This window comes from Anas acuta, chromosome 15 (assembly GCF_963932015.1).
Source record: "Anas acuta chromosome 15, bAnaAcu1.1, whole genome shotgun sequence".
Lineage (NCBI taxonomy): Eukaryota > Metazoa > Chordata > Aves > Anseriformes > Anatidae > Anas > Anas acuta.
The window spans coordinates 1,515,415-1,527,302 of record NC_088993.1 but is presented as its reverse complement, the minus strand read 5'-3'; the positions used below and the strand labels follow the sequence as shown (position 1 = coordinate 1,527,302).

Here is an 11,888-nt window from a genome sequence, read left to right as displayed (position 1 = left end):
GGCTCAAATGGCAGGGAGCATGAAGGCCATTCTGACTGCACTCCCTCTTCCTTACTCCCACTGGTGACTGCTGGGGCCCTGCTGGGGCCCTCATGGCTTGGTATGGACCAAAACCCCAGAGTTCCCAGCCAAGTAAGAGTCAGAGGTCCCCAAATGCAAATAAACCAATGGTCTCTGTCAAACAATAGGTTCAACTAGAAGATCACAATTCTCCCTCTACCTTAAAATCTATGTAAACAATGAAAATGAAAATATCTAACCCACATCTGTTAAGATTGTTTGCTAGTAATCGCTGTACTGTGTTTTAAAAGAATTTAGGTAAAGCATAGTCGAAGTACAGAGATCTGTGGGTAAGAGAAAGAAACTGCTTTGCACCTTTCACTTTCACCCTGTGCATTTCTTGTAAATGAGACTGTAACCGGCAATGAGGCCTGAGTACTCTGATGAGCTTTACCTTGCAAATCTGAGGTCACGTGCTCTCCTTTTCCATTCTGAAGTGTCTATTGTCTGAAATTCATACCAGCTGAAATTGTAGCAGAGCCACAGAGCTTCAGATGTTCCTGGACGATATTTGTAATTATTTGAATATAAGTGTTTGATGCTTGGAACATCAAAACTCCAAAGGTGCAAGCAAAAACATGCACACATTTTCATGCCTGCTCTGCACAGTCACTTTATTCTATGTGACATTTCCATGGAACTTAGACATCATCTATGGCAAGCTGATGTCCCCTAGTTGGCTCTTAAAGTACTGCCAATTTCTGTTTTGAATTAATGAGCACTGCTGGCTTTTGCAATGGAGTTCTCTACTGCAAGTCTGGTTTTATGGCCTCTTCAGGTTGTGAAAATAAGGCATGCTGGTTTTGTCTTTATCATCTATTGCTGCTTTTCATGACAGGCTTGCTTAGTTATTGGTTTCAATATATTTGAATCCCTGAAGAATCACTTTCTGTTTTTTGATTATCTTTGAATTTCAAGTCCCAGTTTTGTTATTTAGTTTGCTATATGAAGAGGTGCCTTTAGAAACAACCACTGTGTTACACTACTGCGTACATTTTAACCACCTGGCAAAACCATCAAACATTTTTGAATACCATTCATTATTAATTTTTGACATTTATTGAGATAAATCAATGTTTATATTGTTGCCTCATTGCAGTCTTCATCACAACCAGCAGAAAGGTCAGCTCGCCTGTGCATAAGTGATTTTATCATTTTCCCTTGAAGTGGGTCCTCTTAATTTCTGTTTATGTTCCTCTGGTTCATTTTGTTTTCCTACTTAGTTCATAGTTCAACATAGTTCAACATGGGTTATAGAGTCTCACTGGCATGAGCTGATGAAAATCTTTTAAAACCAGCAGATATATCTACCTTAAGTGAAAAAGAGTGCCAACCCCCAAATTCCTGTCTCTGAATAATGTATGAGATGAGGTACTTATGGATAAGTTGTCAGCGATGGTTGTGCAAGATTTCAAATGCCAACAATAAAAGTCTGACCTTCATTCCCTCAAACTCATATCTGAACCTGTATATTCTGGACCTAGTGGAAAAAGATGGGTCTTAATTAGAGAGTTTCGGTATAGTGTTTAATGTCAGGTGCTGTGCAGAATACAAACTTGAAACTTTGAACAAAAATGACTTAAATCAGGAGGTGGAGGCAGTTTGTGACATTTTAATGTCAAATTATATTTTAAAATGTGATATTTTCACATGAGTTGCAGAGGTTTTCTAAGCTGAACTAATGGGATGTCTCCAGTTGGCTCACAAGATCTCATGTGTTTTGATTTTTCAATAAATTAAAGAAGCCTTAGAATGTGAAAACATATTTCAGCAACTACACACTGTATGTCATCATTTAGAAAGAAATCTGTGAGTTTATTTACCATTTTGTATCTTCTCTCAGATATATTAAGAGATAAATAGGCTTTGTATAGCCTGTACCTAGCACATTTCTTCCCATACGAGGCCATTTCTGCTATTCCTGCCAGTATCACTGCCAGCGCCAGGGGAGTCAGGAGAGCAGTCCCTCATGAACAGTTTCCAAAGAGGACTCCAGAGCTGCTCGTACCAGTGTCCAGAGCAGGGTCCTTTTTGTCTGGCATCCCCAAGCAATCACACAGGCAAAGCTTTAGTCACAGCTCCATAGAAAATCAGTGCAGACATTCTACATGGAGATGCTCTGATCTCAGAGAAAAATGTGGTTAGCTAAGGACAGTCACCCCATTTTGTGACTTAGATGTTTCTCCACGATCTATGGGTCACTTAAAAAATTAGTTTCACTCCCTACTTCAAGATGGGAATACAAGTACAAAACACTGGCTAAAGCACAGAGAGTAGTGAGTATTAACTTTTTTCTACAACTTTTCAGTGACGAGGAACCAGATAATACACCAGCTGACTGGTCTGCTTGGCAGGTACCGAACCTGGTGTCTGCTTTATGTGTCTCCTGAAGACTGCAAAAACCTTCCCTGATGCAGCAACAGACACGTGGGCTTCCTCTGTTCAGGCTTCTTATTCAGGCTCTATGGAGGCTCGCTTCAAACTTTCCTCTTCAAAGAGCTTGACATTCATCTTAAACTTCCAAAACATTTTTTCCTGAATTAATGCAGGTATGTGCTGAATGTGAGATGGCTATAAAATCCCTGAGTCATTATAATAAGACTCTGACCTGCTTTTAATCTTGTTCTAACATTGTACCAATTTAAATTAGCCTGAGTGGTGATGATGTAGCTGAAAAGTTTTATGTTTAAGCAAAGTAAGGCTTGTAGCAGTAGAGATTGTCTTTGATTGGACCTGAGAAAGCCCTGGCCTGCTTGAAAATTCAGCAATTTTTCAAGGTCTTACCTTTCCTTACAGGCACAAGGAAGTTATTTCATAACCTTTTGAACAAACCTTGAATCTTGTAGAACCATGCCAAGGTGTGCTCCATGTTGAATGTAACTTCTCATCCTCACTGGCCTTTATGTATTTTTCTAGTATCTGACATAGCAGATTTTAAGATTTTGAAAATAAAATGTCACTCTTCTTGTTGCTTTTCTTTAGGAAAATGATTCTGTTCTCACTCTTAGTGGATAAGCTGGATGCTGGTGATGGTCATGGGAGAATATTTATAGCATGCCAGCAGCAGCTGTCCAGGGAGGATGCTGCAATCTGTATTCCCCTGCACTGCTGACAGGGGTTCTCCAGTCTTGTTAAGCTGCTCCTAAACATCCAGCTCTTTTATGAAGCAAAGTGAAGTCAAAAAAGTGGAACCTCTAAAGTCTCCTAGCTACTGGCTTCACTTCAGTCAGTACTGAGATCTAATGCTTTGGATGCCATTCATATTTACTGTTTTAAAGATTTATTTTTATTTTTTTATTATTTTTTTTTATGTTGATGCAGAAATTTGTGTAAGCCCATCTGGAAGCCAGCTTCACAGACCATTTCCAGGGCAGCAAGCAGTACTTGTAAATACAGTGATTTATTCCTTTTTTCTTCTTTCACCATGTCATACTCCTACTCATAGTATGTGGATTTATTTCAGTTACTCACCAGGCATATTTGTAGCATAGAAAGGAATAAACAGGTGACACCCACTTCTGCAGAACACAACTGGAACTCTCTAAGCATTTCCTCTAAGTATTCTTTGTAAATGAAATGAGTCAGCTAAGCTGGAGAGCATTGCACTGCTTTCATCGCCCATAGACTACCAGCGGTAGGGATGCGTGCTGAGTGACAGGAACTGGGTAAGTTTGCGTGGCAGTGAGAGCAAAGGAATCGTTTCTCATGTTAAGGCTGGCTGCACAAGCTGAGGTTTTCACCCTCCCTGCGGAGGTGCCTGAGACAAATGCTGTTTTTCCCTCTGCCATACACGGGGTGCAGCTGTCAGCTCCTTCACAGCTGCGGTATTCTGACCAAAATCCTCTACTGACTCTGCTAAGCATACACCCACATGCAGTGCATAGCACCTGTGCTAGGATCTCTCAGAAAAAAAGAGCACAAAGGGTGCCTTACTAAGGCTTTACTTGACAGCATTCACCAGACAAGTTAGTTCATTTTTACCTTGGGGTAACTGCCACGCAGTTTTGGCAGGACATCACCACAGGATAGCCCAGACCCTCACTGCTATTAGCAGTGTTTTGATGACATCTGTTGCTCATGATGCCTCAGTTCAAGTCACCTCTAAAGCGTCACTTACATGTATCCACAGCAACCTGCTAAATTTGCTGGGCCCCAGCTGTAGTTTTCCTGTTTCAGCATTTTCTGGTTCCCAGCCCTGTGAAACTGCTGGTGAAACAACTCAGCATCCACCTGCCAGACAGGTCAGTCCCAAAGCGTGCAGCAGAACTTTGAGCTAGGGATGCAAATATGTCTGATTTTCAACCCATTACTTCCAACCCGTTAGCCTGCTAATTTAAAATCATGTCAGCATGTCCACATTGCACCCTTTATATGGTACAAAACAAAGAGCAGGAAACTACTGAATTTTATATAGTCTTGTGATTGCCTTTTGTAGTTCTGTGTGCAATATAAGAAAACAAGCATAAACTATGGTGGATCTCTCAAAGATGAAACTTGACAGTTCCTTGTGTGCGCTGAAAGAAGCGTTAAAGTTTGTCTGAAGTTTGTTTAGGGATTTCTCAGTACTACAAAAGAGAAACTGAAGAAACTTTTCTCTAGACAGTCATTGGACTGGGACAGAGCTTTTCTTTAAAATTCTTTTGGGTAGGGTGAAGGACTGTAAAATAGCAGATTTATTTATTTATTTATTTATTTATTTATTTATTTTGCAAAGAAGAATTTCCTTATTGTGTAATAGCAGCCTTTCACTAAAATTAGAGGCAGAAAGCAGAGAATTGCTTCCATTTAAGTCACAGTGTCAGTGAGAGGGTGACAACGTACAAACTGGACATAACATTTTGAGTTGCTGCTTCTTAGGAAATCTCTTCAGACGACACTCGGGTCAAATTCTTTTCCAAGTTTCCTGAGACTAAACAAACCAGTGCCAGCCTAACAGAGGGAGACCTGGCTCCATTACGGGCTATCTTATCAGTGTTCTGTCTGACCTTTTCTTACCCACGCTGTAACTGCACCTCTCACATGCATGTCAGCGTGAGGAGTAACATCCTTGAAAGGAGTAATGTCCTGCTCTAAAGAAAAGCACGTGTTGCAGCTGCAGACAGAAGACTGACTCAATTTTATTCCCCACAAACCAAAACTGGCTCATTCAGCAGCATACTCTCAGCATGTGCACTCAAACTTAATCCAGTGTAATTTACAGCCTGCCAGCCACCAGCTCACTGCCTTTCCCATCCCAAAAGTGTGCTGAGCTTCCTCTGCTGTCACGAACCTGGGTGCAACAGCTGTGGGACCACCTCCAAACACCGCTGTCTGCTGAGGCATCAGACATGCTTCCTGCAGCCCAGATTGTGTCTCCGTGCTGAGCCAGCTCTTTGATAAGAACTTTGCAGATAGTTCAGAATAGCTTTGTTTTTTGCTGAAAGGAAAGGATTTTCTGGTTTTGGAAAACAAACCACTACTTGGTGGAGATCACCAGTACTCCATCCCTCTTCTCATAAGTTTCTCCAAGGAAAGTCTTTTAAAAGCGACCTTTTAGTCTCTCCTGCAGATTACTTTCTTGTAGGGGTCTTGCCTTCATCTGTAGATTTAATGGTTTAATAAGTATTAGACTCTCCTACTATACAGTAACAAATAGGTATACAATACTTTTATCAATATTTGGCACAATTTATTTATTTTTTAATGTGAAACTAAATATTGATGCTGTCAAGAGACTGTAGCTTAGGGACATACATGTAAATTACAAATATTCTTCTCCAGTGAGCCTAGCTCAAATTTTGCATTCATATACAGTAACCATCTAATGTCTTTCTATTCCTGTAACCCATATGATTTGGTTGCCAGATTACATGATTCTGTATTGAAATGGGTGTACTTGGATGTCAGTGTTTTTATTGTTATTACCAATATTATCTTTTATTCTTACTGTAAATGGTAACAAAACATTAACTGCTTCCTTACTCTAAAAAAAAAGGAATAAAGTCCCATTTACAGAATGTCTCTAAACAGAAAATGTCTCCGGAGAAAAGATATTCTGAATAAACAATTCATGGATGAGTAGGCAAAAAAATGTCTTTCAATGTATTTTGCTACTTGAAACTGGATTTTTTAAAATAGAGTAATGGCTCTTTTAATGGAGAACAAAACGTGCTTTGGAGAGTGACTGGAGAGAAGTCAGTTCTCTATGTATTTTTACACATTTTGCATTTTTGTAGGTAACAGAAAGCTTGTGAACCTGAGGAAACAGTCCCCACAATTTTCCTGATTCTTTTACTTTTGTTTGTCCCATTCTCCTGTTTTTCCATTGGCCTATTTCTTGGTATATTTTCCAAATAAAGTGCCAACCTACCCACCTGAAACAGACCACAGCATTTCAGGGATTTCAAAGTGAAGTGAAGCAAATTAGCCTGTCTGGAATATAAACAGACTGAAAAGTAATGCTGAAAAGCTCCCAGCTTAGGGCTGCATGTGCTTTCTGTGCATAGTGCTTGAAATTTCCACAGGTGTGTGTGTGTGTGTATACGCACATATATGTATGTATACATATATGTATATGTGTGCATATATGTGTTACCCTGAGAGCCTTCCTGAGCAAACAAGCGTGTTGTTCTCACGAAGCAGAGGACGCTAACTGCACAGTGACCATTAACCTTCTCCTTTCCTGCTCAGTGGTTACGAAACACCCCGGGGACCGGCACCCGGGCCGGCTCCAGGCTGCCCACAACAGCCGGGCTGGGGCCGGGACGAATCCACCCGGTGCGGCTTCATCCCGTGGAGGGTGCCGCCCCCGGGGATGCACTTTGTGCTCCGGTCAAAGCACGGGCTGGGGTCTTACACTCTGTCTTTACACCACAGGGGAGCAGGTGAGGGAGCTAGGGAACTGAGGCGGAGCGAGAACCGGCTCCTACTGACCAGCAGCCACCACCGGGGCGAGCCGGGCCGGCTGCTGTGGGGAACGCCTTCCCCGCACACAACCCCACAGCCCCGCTCCGCGGCAGGCGGAGCGTGGCCGGGCACCGCCTTTTCCCCCCCCTCGGCTTGACCCAGGCCTGCCAGCGCGGCCCCGGCCGCTGAGCGGCGCCAGGCGGCTGAGGCGGGGCTGCGGCGGCGCTTCCCGCCCTCTCCCCTTCGCTTCGTCCCTCAGCGGCTGCGCGGCGGGCTCCGGGCCACGTCCATGTCCATGTCCATGCCCGGGGAGGCAGCGGGGCCGCCGGTGAAGGTGCTGGCGGCCCAGCTGCGGGGCGCCGTGCGGGGCGCCGACGGGATGTGGGCGCTGGGCCTGGCGGAGGCGGGCCGGGGACCGCTGCGCCTGCGGGCGGCGTGGATGCAGGGCACCGTGCTGGAGGTGGCGCGGGGCGGTGCCGCCGGTGGCTCGGCCCGGCTGAGGGACGCGAGCGGCGCCTTCACCGTGCTGGGGGTGGAGGCCGTGCCCCAGGGGCGGCCGTGCCTCAGCGCAGGTACCGCGGAGCCCGGGGCCGGGCGGCGCTCGGCGGCCCCCTGAGGCCTCGGGGAGGCGGGTGTAGTGCGGGGCCGGAGTCCCGAAATGTACCTCGAGCTCGTTGCGTGGTCATAACGGCTTCGCTGCCCGCCTTAGAAATGAAATGAAGACGTAAAGGTCAAGGGGGCCTCAGACTGGCTGCTTTTGTTGTATTTTCTCTCAGGGAAGTACGTGATGGTGATGGGCGTGGTGCGGTCCTGCAGCCCCGAGCCTGTACTGCGAGCAATAAAGATGACGGATCTTTCTGAAAATCCGGTGCATGAGAATATGTGGAGCCTCGAAGTGGAGGATTTACACAGAGTCATCCCCTAGATATTTCTTGTGCCTAAAGACGTGGAAATATAAGTACATGTATTGGTGCACTGCGCTGGGCCATTCTGGCTATTTGTGATTTCAAACAACACGCTTGGAGTATAACAAGACTTGGGCTTTTTTTGGCAGGGGCTTGGATTTTGTTGGGCTCAGATTTAAGTTGAGGGAAATGTGCATATGTGATAGTAATCATGGTGCTATCATTCTTTGAATCATTCTTTCACAGTCTTGTACCAACAGAGTAAACTACATTTATCTGAGAAACACTTGATGCTCTTGGAAGTGTTGTTATGAATGCGACATGTTTCTGCTATTGTTAGCCGTTGTTTCTAGGAGCACGTGCCTAGGCAGGCATTCCCAGTGATGCGTTTCATGTTACCAGGGTGAGCTTGATACGTGGAATGAAAGCAGAAGCTGTTATAGACCATTTAGATGTGTCTGGAAATAGCATCTTGCTCTGTGTTTTCTCTTTCAGTAATAACCATGCCAGTAAACTTTACTTGTAAGAAAGATGTCTCTTTCTAACTAAGCATAATCGTGTACTTAAATACCTTTCTGGTTTCTGTGTTTCTGAAATAGTGAAAGTGGTACAGTAATAACCCGTGTGTTCCAGTGAAGTGAAATTAACTCAAAAGATGTGATGCAGAATTCCTTGGAATAGGTTCTCCAGGTTCAAAATGTAAATACTTTCACCACCTTGTGAAAACTTGTTCTTAAGCGCATTTGTCTGTTTGAAGGTTTCCTTTCTTGTTCAAGTGTATGCTATTTTTAGGTATTTTTCTAGTTACGTTTATCTATCGTTCCTCCTGAAAAAAATGCTAAATCAAATCAAAAACCCTTAAAAAGCACTCTCTGAAAAATATTACTATTTCCCATCTTGTCTAAAGAGAATTTGAGTCCTAAAGAAAGCATTGCGTTATCCATATGGTGTAGGTTTGTGGTTTGGGACTGTATTGTCCAGCAATTGGGTTTTGTTAATTAACATTTCCTCTGCATATACGAAAGAAAGATAAGGGGATGACTCGAAAGAAAGTGATACGAAAGAAAAGGATGATACGAAAGAAAGAAAGGGGATGACTCTCATCTACAAGACGAGAGTCATCCCCTAGATACTTCTTGTGCCTAAATTACTGGAAATATAAGTACATGTATTGGTGCACCGTGTTCAAGACGAGAACACGGTGGTTGGTAATAAATACATTTTAAAGCTGCAAACACAATTCCACAGTGTATGGAAATTAAATACTATCTATTAAGTAGATTTTGATGTGAGATCAAAAGAGAATAACTTAGTCTCTCTATTCTCTTCTAAGGACAGTTGGTGTGTGTGTTTGTGTGCTCTGATCTGCAGGAGTTACATATGCAGAAGCTCCTGGTCTCCAGTGAGCCAGAAGGCAAGGTCAGTCATTTATATTGTCTGATATGTAGAGCAATGAGCTATTTCTTAAATGGATTGTACACGTTTTCTGTAGGAAAACAGTTTGTTTATTGCCTTGCCTTCAAATGAGTGAGTGAAGCAAGATCTTTTGCAGCAAAAGCTGCAAGATTTGCAAAAGCACACGTGTTTGCAAGGAGCATCTAGGAATTCCCTGTGCCAACAGGACCTTGCTGCAACATTTTCTTCCCCTATCTGAAAAACACTGCAAGATGGTGAGTTATTCTGTGGAGTGTTTTTTTTTTTTTCTTAGACTGTGAATTAACTCTTTATCAATCTTAGTGAATGCACCTGCGACTTCTGGATTTCAGTACCCTTTGCAACATCTTGTATATAACCCCAGCTGATAACATTATTAAAGCACCCATCTAAGTGGCTGGACTAGTTATACTAAAAAGGAACTGTTGCTCCTAGTAAGCAATGGAAGATTCTGCGCATGCTATGCATGCGAAAACAACTTTGAGAGGCCTAATTTGAGAAAGAGTAAAGGACTTCGTGTTTTAAAGGCTTATTAGTGCTTTTATCACTTCTGATCCTTGTCAGTTACCTTCAGCCAGCTATGTAATTGCTATGTGCACATCTAGGTGCATTCCAGATTGCAGCTTTGAAACTGGCTGATGATGATACTAAACAATTTACTGCATTCCAAACCCAAGGTAAGTATAGCCAGCTGCTGTTTTTGTCTCTATGAACCATTTAAACTCAGCCAGTTCTAACTGTTCAATGTTATTCCTATGAATAATCAATAAAAATTGGGGAAGCATAAAAATGAGGAAGTCAACTATTTATCAACATTTCATAGTTAAGAACACTGTTATTTTGTTGTTAGTATATTCTTAAGCAAAGACAGCTGAAGGATTTTGTAATGTTACCTTTCACAAAATCGATCACAAAGTCGATGGGGCCGGATGGGATGCACCCAAGGGTACTGAGAGAACCGGCAGAGGAGCTGGCCAAGCCCCTATCCATCATTTATCAGCAGTCCTGGCTATCGGGGGAGGTCCCAGTTGACTGGCAGCTAGCAAACATGATACCCTTCTACAAGGGACAGAGGGTAGACCTGGGGAACTATAGGCCTGTCAGTTTGACCTCAGTACCAGGGAAGCTCACGGAGCAGATTCTCTTGAGAGTCATCACGCAGCACTTGCAGGGCAAGCAGGCGATCAGGCCCAGTCAGCATGGGTTTATGAAAGGCAGGTCCTGCTTGACGAACCTGATCTCCTTCTATGACAAAATGACGCGCTGGGTGGATGAGGGAAAGGCTGTGTATGTGGTCTACTTGACTTCAGCAAGGCTTTTGACACCGTCTCCCACAGCATTCTCCTCAAGAAACTGGCTGCTTGTGGCTTGGACTAGTGCACGCTTCATTGGGTTAGAAACTGGCTGGATGGCCGGGCCCAAAGAGTCGTGGTAAATGGAGTCAAGTCCAGTTGGAGGCCGGTCACTAGTGGCGTTTCCCAGGGCTCGGTGCTGGGGCCGGTCCTCTTTAATATCTTCATCGATGATCTGGACGAGGGCATTGAGTGCACCCTCAGTAGGTTTGCAGATGACACCAAGCTAGGTGCGTGTGTCGATCTGCTCGAGGGTAGGAAGGCTCTGCAGGAGGATCTGGATAGGCTGCACCGATGGGCTGAGGTCAACTGCATGAAGTTCAACAAGGCCAAGTACCTGGTCCTGCACCTGGGGCACAATAACCCCAAGCAGAGCTACAGGCTGGGAGATGAGTGGTTGGAGAGCTGCCAGGCAGAGAAGGACCTGGGAGTGATGGTGGACATTCGGCTGAGTATGAGCCAGCAGTGTGCTCAGGTGGCCAAGAAGGCCAACAGCATCCTGGCTTGTATCAGAACCAGTGTGACCAGCAGGGCTAGGGAGATGACTGTCCCCTTGTAATTGGCTCTGGTGAGGCCGCACCTCGAGTACTGTGTTCAGTTTTGGGCCCCTCACTACAAGAAGGACATGGAGGTGCTTGAGCGGGTCCAGAGAAGGGCGACGAAGCTGGTGAGGGGCCTGGAGAACAAGTCCTACAAGGAGCGGCTGAGGGAGCTGGGCTTGTTCAGACTGGAGAAAAGGAGGCTCAGGGGCGACCTTATTGCTCTTTACAGATACCTTAAAGGAGGCTGTAGCGAGGTGGGGGTTGGCCTGTTCTCCCACGCGCCTGGTGACAGGATGAGGGGGAATGGGCTTAAGTTGCACCAGGGAAGTTTTAGGTTAGATGTTAGGAAGAACTTCTTTACCGAAAGGGTTGTTAGACATTGGAACAGGCTGCCCAGGGAAGTGGTGGAGTCACCATCCCTGGAAGTCTTTAAAAGACGTTTAGATGTAGAGCTTAGGGATATGGTTTAGTGGGGACTGTTTGTGTTAGGTTAGAGGTTGGACTTGATGATCTTGAGGTCTCTTCCGACCTAGAAATTCTGTGATTCTGTGAAAATAATCACATTCCTGGTACTGTATAGGGAAATGTATGTCTCTCTGTTAGGCATTTTTTAATTAATAGACTTGCAATATAGAAAATAATTCAATAGATGAGACACTTTTACACAACAGGATCTATAACACTTTAAGACTACTTTATGAATACCAGAG

General features: G+C 44.2%; 1 protein-coding gene across 1 annotated transcript; it reads left to right on the top strand.

The window, feature by feature from the left end:
• Nucleotides 1–7,064: 7,064 nt before the first annotated feature.
• RMI2 (RecQ mediated genome instability 2) lies at nucleotides 7,065–8,576 on the top strand. The gene is made up of 2 exons (XM_068698929.1): nucleotides 7,065–7,517; nucleotides 7,722–8,576. Exons 1-2 carry the CDS (start codon nucleotides 7,235–7,237, stop codon nucleotides 7,868–7,870), a joined length of 432 nt encoding a protein of 143 aa, XP_068555030.1. The 5' UTR covers nucleotides 7,065–7,234; the 3' UTR covers nucleotides 7,871–8,576.
• The last annotated feature ends 3,312 nt before the right edge of the window (nucleotides 8,577–11,888 follow it).